Below are 19,834 nucleotides of genomic sequence, written 5' to 3'. Positions count from 1 at the left end.
CAGTTCCATAGGTATATAGTCCCAGTCTGTAACTGTACTTTAACAGCCCTTGGACTGGATCAAACTCCTCCACAGCAGCCTGGCTCCCCTTCTGTTCCAAAATCCAAGGGCAGAGTCCCAGACTGCTAGGCCTCTCTCCTCATGCACATGAAGAGACTCCCATCTCCCACACAAGAGTAACTTCCTTCCTGTTTTTCCCAAGGGCTCATGGGAATTGTAATTTGTGAGGCTAGATTGCAGCACACAGGGTCTTCCCAGAAAATAAGCAGAGGCACCTTTAATAAGGGGACTACATATGCATCTGTGCAACCAATAAGTAGGTTGATTACTTTCATAATGTAAATCATATTTGTGACTTTTTCAGAACCAGTTCAAAGTTTTTAAAGTGCTTTCTTCAATATTTTACTATTAAGATATCATCTAAATAGTAGATGAAAACATTAAATCTTAAAGAATCTGATCCATGAACTGAGCTAGATTTTCATACATTTGGATGGTGTAAAAGAGCTGGGATCTGATTGCAGTTGTCAAGCTGAGAATTCCCAGTAGTGAAGTGGTGCGGAATTCTCATCTGGTCTGGAATAATTATGTTGCTCGTTCTATCCTTTACCCTCCATACTGAGTTTCAGAGGTAAGGCAAACCCGAGTTTTTCCTTAGTCAAGCCATTTGCAGCTGTTGAATAGTTTCTATATAAAACAAGGTACTACGCTATATAAAACCTGAAACTGAATTAAATTAATCATCTTTTACTTTGTTTATTTCTGGTACCATGGTGTACCTCTTTATTTTTTGTTCTTAACCCATGCATTCCAGGTACTAATGGATATGAAGAAATCTTCTGCACCAGTACCAGGATAAATACATTTGTGAGGATAACTCCCTTTTTGATGTAATAAGGAAACAGTATGTCCAGATACTGACAGTTTTTTCTGTCTACTTAAAACAAAGCTTAACTGAGTTAATCCAAATTGTTACTATATACATAGCATTAGTGAACTGGATTACAACAAAGGTACAGACAAATTGGACTCTATAAGAGCTATATTAATACTTAATATGTATACTTAAATGCTTATAGTATACATTGTGGATAATAGTATCAGCATAACATCAGCATATAATATGCTGCCAGCATATAATAATCAACTCTGTGCATGAAATAATACAGGTAGGTATTCTTTGGTAGCCTTATTTTTAATTTCTTCTTCTTTTTTTGTGGGTTTGTATCAAGTATGGTACAGGTGTTGCAACACCAAGTTCTTTACAAGAAGGTTTTTGTATTTTTTTTAAGTGTACTAGTGTGGCTTGCCTCTTAAGTGCTAAAGACTTGGGGCAGCCATTTCTGATGGATAGGGAGGAATATTTGAGCAAGGATCACCTGTTTCCATTATAAAATGTAGCAGGAAGCTAGCTGCACAGGAATAGTTCTCAGGGGAAAGCAAAATTGTTGGTAGCATATAGGAATTAGGAAAATAGACTACATGCAGGATAGGCCTGAGACAATTAAAGGACTTGAGAACTTCATTTTGAATGTTAGTTATTTAAATAAAGCTGAACCCAATAATGGATAAAAATATTTGAGAGTTACAGAACAAGCCCCATGTAGGGGAAACCTGAGGCAGGTGGCACTTTCAAGGCTGCCCTGAAGCCATGAGAGGACTTCATGGAGGTAGGCACCATGGGCAGTTAGCTAAACCAGAAATACAGAATCAGAGGATAAAATGAACTACACAAAAAGTATTGGTCTGATGATTAGACGATGTGATAAATCATAGTCTCTGAGGGTATGTCTACACTTGCACTCTCTTTTGAGAGAGGGATGCAAATGAAGACATTCAAAATTGCAACTGAGGCTGGGATTTAAATATCCCGCACTTCATTTGCTGATTCTCATTATGGTGCTATTTCGAAATAGCGCTATTTTGAAATAACAGACGCTGTTAAGACGCAGTTATTTCGAGAGAAAACCTTTCTCTTGAAATAACCCTTATTCCTCATACTATGAGGTTTACCAGTTATTTTGAGGGAAGGGTTTTCTCTTGAAATAACCCTGTCTTAACAGCGTCTGTTATTTCAAAATAGTGCCATAATGCAAATATACAAATGAAGTGCGGGATATTTAAATCCCAGCTTCATTTGCAATTTCAAATGTCTTCATTTGCATCCCTCTGTAACTTTGGCTTGCTTCACATATTTTGTATAAAATATTTGTTTTACATTCTGTCACCTGGGCTAAAAGATACAATACCATTTATATATTTGTAGCTTAAATAAATACTGTTAGATGTGGTTTGCAAGACAATAATTGATTTAAACGAACATTTAAGGCACTCAGCAACTCACATGACAGTGTGCTTGTATATTGTTGCGTTGTTAAAGAGTTAATTTACAAAACATTTATCACACAGGCTCTCTTTACTTATTGACTTCATTGCATTTGCTGGAAAAATTCTGAATACCTACAGTTGGACTACTTTAAAATTGGGAGCTACTTTATTTCAGAAAGTTGCATCGTCTAAGATAATTTTGCAAATGCGGCTGTGTATAACTAAATTTCATTTTGGAAGCTCCTTAGTAAAACCACGCACAACTACTCCCATCTAAAGTCAGTGGGAGCTGTGAGTGATCAGCAGTTCTGAAAATTGGACTCTTGGTATTTTCATTCCTGTAACAAAATATATATAATATGTTGAGTTTGTGGGCCAGATTTTGGTCTTACACTGATGTGACCTTGACATCCAGGGAGTTTCTCCTCCTTTGCAGTCATACAAAGAGATCAGAATAAAAAATGTATGTGTCTTCCTGGAATGCCTGTTTCATTGCAGTTGTATCGTTGGACTGCATGCCAAATGTGTTCAAGTTTATGTGCTCAAGTGTCCTCAGCATCAATCCAGAGGACATTTTGAATAACTAATAGCAATACACACTTGTGAATGTTCCACGGGTTAATACTTGTAATGGTTAATGTGACTGACAACTCAAATTTTCCTTTGCAAGTGTTATTGATAAGCTTTATCTTAATTATAGTTATTAATGCTCTTTTGTTTTGTTTGGTCAGTATAAGGTACAATGCTGCACTAAGTCTCTTCTTTCTTTAAGGAACTGATGACCAAGCTAATAACAGAGACTCCTGACCAGCCAATCCCATTTCTCATAGACCATCTTCAGTCCAAACAGGGGAACCGGGGTCAGCTTCAGAGAACGTTGTCAGGATCTGCTGCTCTCTGGGCAGAAAGTGAGACATCAGGTAAATAGGGCATATTTATATGTTTTGAGCTTAAAAATACTATATTCTATTTTCCTGTAATTATGTCAAAGAAATAACATGAAAAACAGAGGTGTGTATTGTAAGATGAACAGAAATGAATATTTTTAAATAGAATTTCTATTAGCTTTTGTACTATTCAAGAAATCTATAGTATAGAATGGAGACAAATCCAAAAGACATATAGGGCTAGATGTTCTCCTAATTGGGTTATTCCAATTTAAGGGCAAGACAACTCAGTGATTTTTTTACTTGTAACATTTTATTTTATGCTTCCCATTTATGCCTTCTGGATACTCAGAGGGATGGATATTATTTGTTGGAGGTGCATGTCTATGAGCAGAAGCAGTTAGAGAACAGGCAAAGAGAGAAAGTATATGAAGCACTTGCAGCATCACCCTAAAGGAGAGCCAAGAGAAACCTTTTGAGCAGAGTGCTGGCTGGAAAAAGGCTTAGAACTGTGAGCAAAGGATGTGCCTCTTGTTGTTTGTTTCCTACTGTAAATAAACAGGTTTGCATAAAACAAAAACTTTGCCTCAATCAATTTCCCCTTTTAATGGAAACAATTTACAAGTCCATGATGTTGGCTAATTGTTCAGTTAAAAAAAAAGTAACTATAATTCAAAATATAAAAACTGTAAGTAATTTATAAAACAAATATAGATTAAGTATACTTGGAATTAGTCTTTGGCAAACTTGGAATTAGTCTTTATCTAGATTTTTAATAACACATTTTAACCAGCTACATAAACATTTTAACTATTGTATGAAACTCGGTGTGACAAATTTATGTTACATGATTTTAAAACATTAGCAGTAGCAAGTACTCTGACTTGAAAATAGCAATCACCATGTTGGTAAGCCAATAGATTTTGGTACATCTTCATCTGTAATAGTGATGAAGTTTTAGTTTGTGACAAAAGTTGACTGAAAATTTGTCTGCATGTAGCAGACCTCCATCAGATGCATAGTGGTTGGTTGTTAATTGTATGGTGAATACATATTTCATTGATATGCTGTTGGCATATGAGCACTCACTTTGTTTCAGAACCACTGGAAGTTGAGGTAGAATGTGAAGAGGCCTGAAAGCGGACAGAGAGAGGAGTTAGTCAGGAAGTGAATAAGCTCTGACCTCTGATGTGGCAGCTTGTTGATGTCAGTTATTTATGTAATTTTCAAGTCAGTTGATTTCCATAATCTTTTCAAATAGTGTCATATAGGAATATGAGTAAGGCAGCCAGAATATATCTGTCTATTTTTTTTAATGCTTGTGATTAGTCTTGCCTTAAATTGCACTTAGTAAACTATGACTGTAAATTAACAAATTTTTGTTTTGTTTTGGTGGGATTTAGCAGGCAGGTCTAAAGCACTCATTAATGAGACAAACCAAGCTGAATGTTTGCTATAAAATTGGAACATATAAATTAATGCTAAATAACAATTTCCATTAACCCTTTATTTAAGAATAGTCTCAAAACAGGGAGTGTTTTAAGTACATCACAAAAGAAAAAGGGTGATCATAACAATAGTACATTTGAATTCTATACCTGTATAATATATGCCAGTTCCTGCCCTCCACTGGTCCAAAGTAGGGATGTAATAGTGTAGTCCAGTGGTCCCCAGCCATTTGAGGTTGCCGGGCACCAGGGGGCGTGGCCGTTCGCCCGCCGGGCGCCAGGGGGTGGGGACACTTGCGCGCCCGGGGGTGGCCCCCCCCATAGCCGCATGCCCGGGGCCGGCGCTCTCCCCGCCAAGCGCCGCATGCCCGGGGCCGGCGCTCTCCCCGCCAAGCGCCGCGCGCCCGGGGCCGGCGCTCTCCCCGCCAAGCGCCGCGCGCCCGAGGCCGGCGCTCCCCCCCCAAGCAAGTGCACCACGCCCAGAGCGCGGGCGGCCAATCCGTGGCGCTCCCGGAGCCGGCACTCACCGTGCGCCATGTGCCCGGGGCCAGGCCAGCCTCGAGCACTTGGTGGGCTCATACAAATGCCCCTGCGGGCACCATGGCACCCGCGGGCACCATGTTGGGGACCACGGGTGTAGTCAATTAACCGATAAGCAAAAACTTCTAGGTTAATGCTATAGACTACATGCATTTCTCTCCCCTCTTCCCAACCAGTACATTTTTTAGCAGGCTGGCCAGCAGCCCAGCTCAGTTTTGGCTCACGCTCAGTGTGGGACCTACCCCCACCTTGGCCCTGTATTTAAAGTGTATTAGGAGCAGGGCGGGCAGGCAGCCTAGCTCAGTTCCGGTTCACACTGTGTACGGGAACTCAGATCCCGCCCCGCTTTTATCAGAGGCAGCAGCCCAGGGCAATAAGCAGCTGGTCTGCAAGAGGAGCTGATTTTTAAACTGGCTCCCCTCGCAGACTAGCTCTTGCCTGACACCCTGTGATGCTGCTGGCCCCACCCCCAGGGGCTATAGAATAGTAGACTAACTGATAAGAATTCATGAGGTTAGTCGACTGTTAAATTAACCGATATTTAACATCTCTAGTCCAAAGCTGCACTAAAGTGACTTAGCTGATCATAGGATGCTTCCTCATGCATAGGAGAGATTTAGGTGAAGTTCTGCTCTGCCTCACACAGGCTTATGACTGGCACATAGGGCATGGTGTAACTGGAGGTATGGACATTCCTCCATCCTAGTGAATTCTGAGTGCAGTATCCACGCAGAGTAAGTTGGGCAGCCTTTCCGTTGCTCCAGTTTGTGCTTATTGTTATATAGCCCACCAGAAAGTAGTCGTAGTATTGGGGAAGTGCAAAGGAGGTGTAAAGCCACTGTTTCCATTCTCCTTGCCCTGCTTCTCAATGGTTTTGAAAGAAAGGATGTGAAGAAGTGGGTAATTTGCTAATTGTGTAGTTGGTAGAATTTGTATCGACTACACGATTGGTTGATAAGAGAAGAAGCATTCGGTCCTGGCTTGTGCTGGGTCCAGGACCTATGCCTCTTTCCACCGCCCCCCGCCTCCCCCCCCCCCCCCGTGGCTCTGCAGTTTAAATGTTGCAAGAGCTGGGTGGGTAGGCAGCCTGGTTCTTACTATTGCTGCCTTCCTGGCTGAGCAGCCCCTGTCTATGGCAGCCCGGGCTGATCACAGGCAGAGGCTGCTCTGGCAGCAGCCACTGTCCGCGGGGTTTCTAGCAGAAGATTGGACCCCTCTGTGGACAGGGGATGATGCAAGAGCAGCCTCTGCTCGCAGCAAGCCTGGGCCTACTGTGGGCAGAGGCTTCTTCTCAGCAGCCTCCCTCTACCCCCTACCCCACCCCGTGCTGCTCCCTCTGATAGAGGCAGCAGTGTGTGAGGACAGGCGACACCACAGAGATATTGTTGCGGGGAGTTGGCTTTTAAGCCGGCTCTCCCAAACACTGGCTTCTGTACCCACACTTGCTGCCTCTGATATAGAGGCAGCATGCGGGGGCAGGAGGAAATGCAAGTAGTTGACTTAACTAACTGATAAGCCTATTTCTTGCTTACATCCCTAGTTGAATGTTTTGTGGTCACAGCTCAGGGTTATCCCCAAATTTCCATGTCAATAAATTTCTCATGTTAGATGTGAAGGGAAGCACACAGTCGTTTATATATTCTTGTGCCATGATCTGAGACTGTATTTGGCATAATTCACAAAGGGGAGGAGGAAGAGCAGCTGTCCCCTTGCTCCTAGATTGATTTTTTGATTTGCCTGGGTATGTGTTTTTATCATGTATAACAAAGTCTCATTTTACAGCTATGAGAGTGTGGTCCGGTTGGGTTCTGGGACTAAAGGACCCTCCCCCAGCCTATGGTGAGGATCCATTGAGCCTGGGACTCGAATAAATATGGGGGACAACAGAAACAAAATAGGATAGAGATGAGAGTCAACAGATCAAAAGTAGGGAAACAGAAGGTGAAACCATGAAGAGACCCCCGGCAATGCCCATAGTTCCTTGAATGTTTCAAGGGAGTCAACAGATACCAAAGAAGGGAACTTGTCTGAAAACGCAAGTTGAGAGAGGAAAGGAAATAGGTCTCACGGTTGCAGAGAACCCTCTTAGTCAACATTGTCTCTGAGTGGTGAGAGGCTGGTATAATAGCCAGAGACTAGAGAAGGCCCTTTCCCTATGAACTGAAAAGAGATTCCCATAAGGTTAATTAGATGCCTGAGTTCAATTAAGAGCTGTCAGTGACCTTTAGAACCCCTCTTCTGGACAGACAGACAGACAGGAGGGATGAGGAACAAGCTTCAGGATGATAGGGGCAGCAGGGAGAAAAAGGTTCTCCTAGATGTAAGGCTGCTCTTCTCCTTACAGAAGTAAAGTCATGTTAACTTTTGTTTGGGGAAGGACTAGCAACCAGATTATAGCATATAATGCAGTGCCTTGGGGTGGGATCAGGAAAAGACTTATTTTGTGCTGAAGGTTTGATTTTTTTTGCTTAAGAGATCTGCTTGGGACTACACTGAGGCCTACATTGTAAATCTTGGAAAAAATAGAGCATAGAATTTGAAACCTTTCCAGTAGGATTGCTGTACTCCAGACCTTCATCACTAGAGAGAGAAATGATAAGGCTAATGAGATGGCGGTGCCTTGCCAAACTGGATTTATCATGTAATCTATCCTTGAAAAGTGACTGTGGAAATGTAATCACCTGAGATTTTATTCCCGCTACAGAAAACAGAGGAACAAGAAGAGATTGCAGAGGTTATGATAAACCCTGGCAGGTAAATGCAAAGAAACCTAAGAAGTCAAAGAGTGACCTTGCTGTGTCCAACATTTCTCCTCCATCACCGGAATCCAAGTCATGTAAGCCAATTTCAATGCTTTATTAATCAATACACTCTTCAGATTGAAATAAAATGCAAAACAGGGCTCTTCCTTTAAGTTGAAATGTCTGGATATATATCTTATTAGATGTCAGTTTTAATACACACCATAGACTGTTAGTATTATATTCCTGAACACACCATAGACTGTTAGTATTATATTCCTGAGGAAATTCTGCACCAAAATTCTGCACCATAAAAATTATGCACACAATATTTTAAATTTCTGCAAATGTTATTTGTCAAGGGCTGGGGCTGCCCCAGAAACACGCAGAGGCCCTTACCCTCTGCGCCAGGTGCACCTGGTGTTGGTGGGCAGGCTGTGACCAGCAAGATTGATGTGTGGAGGGGCGTACCAAGGCGGGGGATCCAGGTATCGGGGGAGAGGTTTTTGTGCAGGGCAATCAGAGTGCGGGTGTCTCTGTGGAAGATCTGGATTCACAGCAACTTGTTCTGGGTGCAGGAGCTGTGGGATTCTGCAGAGGATCCAGGTGAAGGTGGCTGAGGCTAAGCAGGGGGTTCTGGATGTGGGAGCTTGTCTGGGGCTGGAGGTCCGAGTGCTAGGGGAGTGGGGTTTGATGGGGTCGGTGTCCAGTACCTCTGGTTGGGGTTCAATGGGGTGGGGGGTCTGGGTATGTGGGACTCATTGGGGGTCCAGATATAGGATTGTTTGTTAGGATAAGGCTTGTTTGTTAGGTTTGTTAGGATAAGGCTTTGATGGGCCTGCTTAATGAGGGAGCCCAGCAGCTGCTGAGGGGATGTTTCAGGTCAGGCTCTTACTTTCTACCATGATTGCCATTGGCCTTTTTCCTCTCTATCACCCTCTCCTGCCCTATTCCACCTCCTTCATCTTTCAGCCCTCTCACCCACCCCTTCTCTCATTTCTCATAATCCTCTCTTACCTACTCCCAACATGGGCACTTACTGTTACACCGTAAAGAGGAAGGCACACAACACACAAAAGTGGAGCATGACTAGCACTTGGTCCCAAAAGATGGCATTCAGTGGTGGAGTCAGAGGAGCATAGAGGAGCAGAGAGCAGCCTCTTTCAGCTGGATTGCTCTGTGTTTGCAGATATTGGGGATGGGGGTGGGGGGAATACTGTTGCATGTAACACCATATGCTCACTATGCCTCACCTCTGTTTGGAGGGGGCTATTCCCCTGGAAAAACTGTGTCCAGCATTGTTCTTCCCCCTCCTCCCCCCCCGAATGGCTTCCCTTTGCTTCCCTGCCATTTTCTGCAGAACGCACAAGAATTGGGGGGAGGAGGGAGAGCACACAACATGAAGAGGATTACTTTAGAAAAAAATTAATGTTTTATGTTTGAAAATTTGGATTTTGATTGATGTTTCATTTGCCAACACACACACACAAAACCTATACTCTATATCTATAGAGCTAATAATTCTACAGTGGACTGGATCAATGCAGATAACTCATTGATAACATATCTGGCTTTAGACACAAGTAGTGTCGAGAAATAGAAGGATTATTGTTTGAGACTTGCTGGGGAAGCCTAATGATAAGTTAAAGGAAAGGAACAAGAGAAATTAAATGACTGAAGTGAGTATTGACAGTGACCTGTAAAAGAAAATGGTTAGAATGGTGATAAAAGAATGAATGAAGTACAGTAGTGCCTATGCACACATTTTTGATACCATATAAGGTTGCCAGGTGTCCGGTATTGACCTGGATAGTCCGGTATTTTCGCCTCCTGTCCAGTAAAAAAAATTCAGAAAATACTGGACACCTAAAATGTATTTTCTATTTTTTTCCCCTGCCAGGAGGCGAAAATACTGGACACCTGGTAACCCTGCAACACACTCAGCAACTAGGCCTAGGCCCAGCCCCCTGCCTCCCGGACCCCTCCGGGCCCCCTGCTCATCTGGTTCTGCAGGGAAGCTGCCTTGCTCGATTAAGAAAACAAGATGGCTGCCGGCAAAAAGCCTAAAGACCTGAAGCAAGGGGAAGCAATGCCTTCCCTGGGTCTTAGTGCTCAACCTCTCCCCACTTGCTATCCCTATTCTGACTGTGCACGCACTTAAAGGGGCCATGCTGTTTTAATGCTGTTTTGTTTTGGTTTGCTTATTTATTTATTTATTTATTGCGTAATAACTCACTGGGTCCTTTTTTTTTTCCCCCCCCTTTCGCTCTGCTCAACAACTTTGGTCTTCCCCCTTTTCCCGTCAACAGAATCTTTTCCCCGGTGTGTTTTTTTTTTGCGGGGGGAAGAGAGGGGGAGTGTTTGGTATTTTTGGTTAAACCATCTGGCAACCCTAGTAAATCAATTTATTTACCAAATAGTAAATTAATTTATTTTTGAACTTTGGTTTTATCATAAATCACTTACAGCATTTCCCAAGATCAAAAACACACAAAAGCCATGCAGCTATATTTAGAGGATTTGGAAGCACTCTGGTTAAGTCACTATGAAGGAAAAAACTGGTTATAAATTTGCGTGTAACATCGTAAAGTTGGGCTCATCAGCAGAAAGATAGCTACATTTTTTCAAGAAGGAGAATGCAGAAGGAAATAGTATACAGAGGGGGAGAATTTATTAGTTTAAATTTTATGAAAGAGCAGAAAACAGTTTTCAGTGTACAGTTATGCAGAGCATGTCATGTTCACTGTGATTGTATGATTCCTATTTAAGAAAAAATAATGGGGCCTAATTCTGATCTCCAGCTATGTAGATGTGAGAAATGCTCTAGTCTCTTGCTGCCACATAACCCTGCTGCACATCAGGATGACAGACCCTAGGGAGTCTTCAATGTTTGGAAAACAAGCCGTGTTTGCTACTTCTGGGCACACCCTGGATTTGTTTAGACATATGCTATATGAAACTCAGTGATATTGTATCTTATTTCAAGTTGATTCTGAATGTAGGGAAATAAAATACCATATAAATAACTATAAATGGAACATTGAGGCTTAAAGACAACTTGTGCTCACTAGAGCTGACTTTGGCAATTTTCCTAGTGATATGCAGCATAAGCACCAAAGGTGGCTTCTCTGAGCCATTAAGCTGACAATGGTCTAATCTTCCCCACTGAAATGCTTCCTGATTAATGCCCAGTGTACTATGAAGACAGGGCCCCACTGCAAACAAGAGGAATAGATCTAAACATCAGAAGTACATCTGCTTTGACTCAGAACTAGTACTTCCTTGCCAATTGTAGACCAATAAGAGAAGAAAGCCACAATACTTTCTAAAAGTTTCCCTGAGAGCAGTTCCATAGATAATGGAGAGGAGACTAACAAGCTCTTCTGGGCTCATTCAGCTGTAACAAGGCACATCTATAAGGCTTACTCTGTTGGGGTTGAGATGCTTAAAAGAGAACCTGCTACATGAAAAGGGTAGTAAATGGGAGAAAGTTTGCTGTGCCTCAAAGACTGCAGACCACAGAGGCTGATCAGCTGATACTTCATAGACAGCAGTAACACAGAAGAGGGGCTGGAAGTAGACCTTAATTAATGACAGTAGGCCAGCTGATATAGATATTTATATTTTAAGTAGAAGCTTAGAGAATTTCCCCATCTATTACAGATACCAATTCTTATTTTATCCATCTGGAGGATAAAATAAGAGTCCCAGTGGAGGGCTGGTAGCTGGGAGCCCTGCAGTGGGGCTAGAGCCCAATAGCAGGGCTACCCTGTGGCAACAAAACCGGGAGCCCAGCAGTAGGGCTGCTGCCTGGTGCCGATACTGTGGGAGGGTGGAGGTGGGGGGTGGGAGGCAGCAGGGATGCCCAGCTACTACTGCCAAGCCGCTCAGCTGCCTGGTGGGATTTGGAAGCAGCGTGACTGCCCCATAGGGCCGGGAGCCTGACCGCATGACTACATGGTAGCAGGGCCATGAACCTGGGAGTGGGGTCACCCAGTAGTGCAGCAAAAAGTCAGCAGCTGCTCTGTGGAGCTGCCTGTTGGAGACAGCGATGCTGCCCAGCGAGGCTGATGTCCAAGTGGGGCTTGTCGCCCGGCATTGGAACTGACCCCGAGCAGGGGGACTGCCCTGCAGGGATGATGCCTAGCAGTGGGATTGTGCAGGGCTGCCATGGTGAGGCCAGGAGCCCTCCGTGCAGAGGGGCCAGTGGCAGGGGGAAGCTGTCTGGAAGACTAGCAGTGAGGCCATGGCTGGGAGGGCCGGTAACAGAAGTGGGCCCAGAAATAACCTTCCCTGGTCTGGCAAAATTCCTCCTCTGGGACCAGTTAGTTCCTGAGTGTGCCAGACCAACGAGGTCCAAGCTGTAGTAGACTAAATAAAGAGGTTCCTTCCTTCTATAACTCTTCCGGTAAATAATTTCTGTAGGAAGTTCAAGTCCCAGAGTACCCATGACGTCTGAAAGCTGCTACATGAACTGTTTGTCTTTCTACGATATTTAATCCTTAATTTATTCTCTATCATCTCAACTACTAGTTCTTTGTTACGTTAGCTTTAATAAATCATTATACATATCATGACCCAGCATCTTAATTTTCACTTGGTGAAAAAGTCTACTTTATAATATTTATCCTCTCAAAAATTATTCTAAAATGATTAAATCCATTGAATCTTACCGCTCTTTGAGTCTTTTATATATATAATAACTAAACGTTTTTTATAATGTCATAGATTCCAAGGCCAGAATCATGTGATCATGTAATCTGACCTCTATTTGGCATAGGCAATAAAACTTCCTGGCTACGTCTACACTGGCATGATTTTCCGAAAATGCTTTTAATGGAAAAGTTTTCCGTTAAAAGCATTTTCGGAAAAGCACGTCTAGTTTGGCAGGATGCTTTTCCGCAATAGCACTTTTTGCGGAAAAGCGTCCGTGGCCAATCTAGACACGGTTTTCCGCAAAAAAGCCCCGATCGCCATTTTCGTGATTGGGGCTTTTTTGCGGAAAACACTACTGTGCTGTTTACACTGGCCCTTTTGTGCAAAAGTCTTTCGGAAAAAGACTTTTGCCCAAACGGGAGCAGCATAGTATTTCCGGAAAAGCACTGACGATCTTACATGAGATCGTCAGTGCTTTTCCGGAAATTCAAGCGGCCAGTGTAGACAGCTGGCAAGTTTTTCCGCAAAATCATCTGATTTTGCGGAAAAACTTGCCAGTCTAGACACAGCCTCTCCGAATAATGCCCTTCGAACTAAAGCATCTCTTTAAAAAATCCAGTCTTGATTTTAAAATTGCAGGTGACCCTTAGTAAATTGTTCCAATTGTTAATTATCTTCACTGTCAAAAAATTTATGCCTATAACAGGATGGCTTACCCATGGGCCAGAGAGCCTGGGACTATGCTAGCCCTGATTTACAAGAAAAGCTCCCACTAGAATGCTGTCAGGCAATTCGAAAATAAACAAGGCGGAAGCTGCAGGAAGATCAGGTCGAGAGAAAGTAGGGAAGCGGAGCCAAAGGGCTGACCACTAGCCAGAATCCTAGGGAATGGTGGCTTCAGGTTGAGCAGACTGGAATCAAGAAACCTCTTAACCTTTTCTTTGTTAAGAGAATACTTTAGTTTTATATTAACTCCTTTGGCCACAGTATTGTCTAGTGAGTTCCTGTGCGGTTGATTTACCATGACCACCAAAACTTTTTTCAGAGCTGCTGCCTCTCAGGATATAGTCACTAATTTTGTAAGAAAACTCCCAATGACTTCAGTAGGGTCAAAATTTCACCTAAGAGGTTAAAACAGTGGTCACCAACCAGTAGATCGGGATATACTGGTAGATCTTGGAGCCTCTTACAGGTGATCCTGACTGGTTTGGCTGGGAAGCTATCAAGTGCTGGCACTTCAGTTGCCACTCCACCCACTGTCATGCTGCTCTTGCTCTCTGCCTTGGAGCTGCCCCCTGGGAGCCTCCTGCTTGCTGTGCAGGGTGTGGAAAGAAGAAGAAGAGAGTGCTGATGTCAGGGTGTCCCACACAGAGAGAAGGGGATGGAGGGAGCTTGGCAATGCAAATATTTGTCACTCTCACATACTGTGTATGTCTTTTCATTCTCACAAACACAACGTGTCCTTCACTCTCATCTCCCAACCCAACGCATACATGGGTTGTTGTTGTTACTACTTTTACTGCTTGCAAAGTGGGTTAGTTTTGGCTTTTGACTGGTCTGTGCATTTCATCATTTTCATTTCTCTCTCATGCTTAAATGTAATTCTTTGGGTAGTGAGTTCTAAAATGCCTAACCTGTCACGGCTGGAGTAATTATCCCTGTGGTAATTGCTACTCCTGGAAGTGGCTGGCATGTCCCAGCAGGCCCTGAGAAAGGCAGAGCAGCGGGTCTCCACTGCTGCAGCTCCCATTGATCAATACTGGGGAACTGTGGCCAGTAGAAGCTGTGGGATCTGTGCCTGTAGATGAGGGTCAGTACTTGGTGCTATGGAACTATTGCTGTACATGCTAGCTGCTTTCAAGAGTAGTGCAAGGCCAAGGCAGGAGTAAGCCTGTCTTAAGCCCACTGCTCCACCACTGGGAAGCCATCTCAGTCAAATGGTACTCTGCCAGAGCCTGCTTCCTGACCCCCTGTCACAGACCTGAACCCCCTCCTGCACCCAAACTCCTGTCCCAGACATGAGTCTCCCTGCACCCAAACTCCTTCCCAGAGCTTGCACCCTGAAACCCCTTCTGGACCCCAAGCCCCCACCCTGGGCTAAGCCTGCAGCCCCTCCCACACTCCAAACTCCTTGGCTCAAGACTAGATCCTGCGCTCCAACCCTCTACCCCAGCCTGGTGAAAGTGAATGAGGATGGGGGAAGGAGCGAGGATTGAGTGAGCAGGGTGAGACCTCAGAGAAAGGGTGGAGCAGGAGTGGGGCCTCAAAGAAGGGACGGGAAGGAAGTGGGGCAAGGGTATCTAGGTTTGAGAGAGATCTTGCATTGAACTTAAATTGAAAAAGTGACCTTGTGCTTAAAAAGGTTGGGGACCACAAGGTTAAATTAATCTTTTAAGATTGTTAATATTCATAGAAGAACTACCTGAAAATGTTGAATTCATCTCTTTCAGGAACTGAGAATATATAACCATAGTAAGTTCAGGAAATGGGGCTAATACTTTTGCATCCTAATGGTCAAATCCTGAATCCTTTGAAAGGGTTATGGAAAGCCTCAAGGCATGAGTCTGAAGTCTCTGTCAATTTGTACTAGCAATACGTTGGTTTTGTCTCTACTTTCCCTGTCAGATCTCTTTGTGGAAAAATTGAAGTGGTTTTAGAATGAGTTTAGGATGGGAGCAGGTCCACTGGATCTGCTAATATAGAGATCTATGGGCCAAAATCTACTGCTGGACTAGCATAGGAGAATGTGTGCTACTGCTCTTGTGAGGCTCCTTTGGCACTGCATAACCTGGAACAGTAAGTCCATTTCCAAACCTCATGAAGATCCCTGGCCTATTGATTCCATCTTAAGGCTTGAATGTCACTTGTAAATATTCCTGTCCTTTTAAAAGAGAGTTTGGAAGATGTGGTGGTGGTAAACCATAAGGAAATGACTGAAATGACTACTATGGGAAATTTCATAGATTTTTAAGGACAGTTATAACCTAGTCTGAATTCCTGCATAATGCAGGCCATATAATTTCACTCAGTGATTCCTGCATCAGACTCATAACTTGTGGTTGAATGGCTGTGTACTTTTTGGAAAGATATCCAATCTAGATTTAAAAGGCCGAATTGATGGAGAATTTACAATATTTCCCAATAAGCTTTTTCCAGTGATTAATTATTGTTGCTGCTTAAATATTTCTTAATTCCAACTGCTATTTTGCTGACTCCAATTTTGCCCATTTGATCTTGTTAGGCCTTTGACTGCTAGATTAAATGTAATCTATTTATGGAATTCTTGAATTAAAGACTGATCAGTTTGCCTCAGATTTTTATTTGAGAAACTAATTATATTGAGATCCTTTTGACCTTTGACTTTATAGTAAGGAATGATTTTTTTTCAGACTACAGATCATGCTTGTAGCTCTTCTCTGAACCCTCGCCAGTTTTTTCAACATCCTTTCTAAAGTGTGGACAGAGTATTTCAGCACCTCTTTATTCATTCCTGCTTCATGTTCCTTTCTTTATACATTTAGGGATCATGTTAGCCTCTTTTGCCTCAGGAAGCTAAAAAATAAATGCTGTTATTGGATTTAATAAGGGGGTGCATAGTTTTATTACCAATAATGATGTCTGTCATTCTGCACACTAAAAAGTATTTGCTATCTCACTTCAAGCATAAAATGCCTGCCACAGAATGCTAATTAGATGTGTCTCCATGGTTGCCTAGAAATTTTCCACTACCACCATGAGTGTGTGTGCACATGATGGTAGGAGAAACCTTCTCCTGAAGTTATTGCAAGCAGATATATTGAGCCAATGGGCTGATTCACTGGAAGATCCATTCTTTGGAAAGTCAGTTGTGTGTATTTGAAAATAAAAAAAACCTCCCTATAGAAGGGATTATTCTTTTAGGAACAGAGGTTTAATTAAAAGACTGGATGAGTCTGATGGTGTTGGGAAGGAAAAAAAAGAGAAAAATGGGAGATGATAGGTAAGGCGGGGATAGCTTTCTAGATGTAGAGTGAAAGCTGTAATACCAAGTAGTGATTTCTGATGTGAAATCTCACCTTCACAAAAGGGAAAGCTAACTGACTTCCATACAAAAATGCTATCAATGTCATAAATTGTTTATATTTTTGGAATACAGACAAGGCTGATTCAGATAATATGATGAGAGATTTAAAATACTGACAGATTTTGATTAACGACTGTGCATAGTAAAACAGGAGAAGGTTAGGAATATCATTAAGGGGTTATACTAAATCTGAAGTGAGAAATGTACAGGTTTTAGTGCATATCATTTCTATTCAAGAGACCATTTTTATTCAGGACAGGTAGCCTCCTATCCTGACGACTTTGTCAAAGAGGTGTCAGGTATAGTGAGTACAATTCTGCATCTTTCATTAAGGCTATCTGTGTTAGATCAGCTGTGTTTTTGTGCCCTTACTTAATCACTCATAAGCGGTTTCATTATTTCATTAATTTTTGGCTGATGTGCTGTGAAATGCAGATGGAAAATACAAAAATGTCAGATGATTCTTGAATATACTGTAGACCTCCATAGCACTTCAAGAAAGTAGATAGTGAAATAGTTTTATAGATAAGTGTTAGATACTTTGAACATGAGTGGTTCTTATTATTCAAATATTGATCCTGGCCAACGACATACAAATATTAAGGAGAAACTTGTTTCTATAAGTAAAGGATTCCATTACTATTAGATTTTTGTATGTTTCTTCATATTTTTATTGTATATTGAGGCTCCATGTAAGGTGGTCTCCATTGTGTTAGATACTACACATACATACTTTGTTTGTAAGTGCTGTTCTGTGTAAATCACCTAGTACTGCAAGGTCCTGGCCCATAATGAGGTCTCCCTATGCACTAAGATAGTTCAAATAGTCTCTCTCCCAAACATTTTGCAATCGAGGTATAAAATAAGATTATTGAAACCCCACAGAAAGAGTATCATAATTTTGAAAAATAAGACAAGATCCAAATTCAAATATGTGGATTATTATTGTAACATAAAAAGTTATAAAATGCTGAACAGGAAAATTAGTAGAAGACTAATTTTTAACTTCAGAAGAGAGAATGGACTTTTGCTTTCTACTCTTGAATATGTGGGAAATACCCATTCAATATTTCTAATTTTTCTGCAGTGTATCTGAGAAAAATGAATTCCAGCTAGATCTAATAAGGAAGGTGGTTATTCAGAATAGTATAAAAAGACATAAGACTTTTAAAAAACATAGAAATACCAATAGAGGGAGTGAGAGAACAATAAAATAAATGGGCAGTAATTTAAAAGGATGACTAACGCAGCAAAATAAATATAAAGAGGTCTCTCTCTCATTGTTCATATGATTCCTATTTGAACTAAAGAGCTACATCAGTGATGGACAATGTAGGCTAGTGAGATTGTCATTAACCAAGACAGTCTCAGTTTTGCTAACTGTGCTTGGGTACCTGGAATTTTTTGGGGGGGCTTACTTTGATTGGATTTGATTGGAATTTGCATAGCAGTGCTTTGATTGGATGCAGAGGGAGCACATGGCTCTCATAGTCAATGTTGTGTGCAAACAGTACGCACCTCACTGCACATGCCTTTGCTATAGGTGCATGTCATCTTAGTAATACTGGTAAGAAAAATCTATGTGGAAGGAAATTAGAAGAATCTGGCAACCCTGATCATGGGCAGTGGTAAACAAAATGTGTTATGGGCTGCTTGCAGAACCCCAATGGGCCACATGTGACCCTCAGGCTGTAGGGTGCCCATTACTGATGTATATGCTCATAGAGAGAAAGGAATTAGCGCTCTCTCTTTATTCACCAGTTTGGATAACTGTCTTTAACCAGGCAACCTATAATCCCATATAACTTCAAGTACTAGTTTATACTGCACATAATATAGAAATCTTCAGATTTTTTTCACATATCTGAAATAGTTTGTGAATAAAGTGAGTTGAGACTTAGTGAAATCATCAAGGAACATTTCACAGCTGTTTAAATGAGGTGAATTCGTGTTCTTGTTTTCTTGTAAGTTATTTTCATTTGAATTTGGGGCAGTGACATTGCCTGTTTCTTTCTGATGGAAGTATTACTAGCATTGCCTGAAATTTTGTACGTTCCATATAGTGTTACTGCAATGTGTGCGCTCTATTACATAATGCTATGGCTGAAGATAACTTGAGAGGAGTTGCAGCTTAGTGCAGAATGCATCAGTCCACTTTACTCAGTGTTTGACAGGAGAGAGCTTTCTATGCTCTACCATAGCAGTTGAGGTCATCTTTAGAGTTAAGCTAATGCTCTCTTGAGATAAAATCTCAGAGGTGTAATAATGCAGACTCAACAAAGGAGTATGCTTCCCAAGAAGCCATAAGGGAGCTAATATGTTTTTGCATTAACTGAACTGAGACACTGGCAAGAGTATTTATATAAATAAAAATAAAATGTGTTTTGTTTTGTGGTAAAACTAATACTAAAAACAGAATTAGGAGTTCTTTATGTCCATTTTGTTGTATTACCTTTTTAGGCAGACATTTCATTTGCCATAGAGTTGATTTCATTTGAGAACAATACTTTATGTTGCTTTTTCTCTCTTCGAATTTAGTGTTAGTTGTTCCTGTTGCATGTTGATTCAGTCACAAAGGTCATTTGGAAATCCTACCTGGGGACTCTTCCTCTCTCCTCCCCTCCTTGAAACTATTTTGCTAACAGAAATAAAAATATATTCCATTAGTGTAATAAGAAGGGGAAAACTGACTCTGACATTATGAACATTCTTGATCTTATAGATTCATTGCACAATTTTTTGCTACTGTAGCTTTATGAATTATGAAATCTAATCTTTATATATAATTTTACTTAGTGCCAAGGTCAATAGAACATCCTAAATGGGACTGGCAGACAAAACCAGAGAGCCATGAGTTTGATGAGTTAAATCATATTCTTCAGGAGAGTAAGAAGCTGGGGAAAGCCCTTGAGAATCTGTCTCGCAGTAAGTTGATTTTAATTTTTTATATGTGACTGTGGAATATCGATCTTACTAATATATTATAGAGCAGTCTTAAAGATGGTGATTTTTCATTTATACTAGTGTCATTTAGGAGTAACTCCACTAAAGTCAATACAGTTATGTGGGGTAAGTGAAAAAGGGATTAGGGACACTTTGCACTTAAAATAATTTTTTAATTAAAGAAAATAAGCAATTTTATGGATTTGATCTCCATAAACATTGTTACAT

The 19,834-nt window shown here is 41.6% G+C and overlaps 1 protein-coding gene across 5 annotated transcripts in view; it reads left to right on the top strand.

Annotated features, from left to right (window-relative positions):
* C2H8orf34 (chromosome 2 C8orf34 homolog) overlaps window positions 1–19,834 on the top strand; it is a 235,140-nt gene that overhangs the window by 45,534 nt on the left and 169,772 nt on the right. For 3 of the 5 annotated variants that reach the window (XM_075920569.2, XM_075920562.2, XM_075920563.2), the window contains exons 2-4: window positions 3,101–3,248; window positions 7,908–8,039; window positions 19,460–19,588. In XM_075920569.2, the coding sequence (XP_075776684.2) occupies window positions 3,101–3,248; window positions 7,908–8,039; window positions 19,460–19,588 (409 nt within the window). The remainder of the gene's footprint in view (window positions 1–3,100; window positions 3,249–7,907; window positions 8,040–19,459; window positions 19,589–19,834) is intronic. The other 2 variants (XM_075920568.2, XM_075920572.2) reach the window with 1 other exon arrangement.

This window comes from Pelodiscus sinensis, chromosome 2 (genome assembly GCF_052426305.1).
Source record: "Pelodiscus sinensis isolate ZL-2025 chromosome 2, ASM5242630v1, whole genome shotgun sequence".
Lineage (NCBI taxonomy): Eukaryota > Metazoa > Chordata > Testudines > Trionychidae > Pelodiscus > Pelodiscus sinensis.
This window is presented reverse-complemented; position numbering and strand designations above follow the sequence as displayed.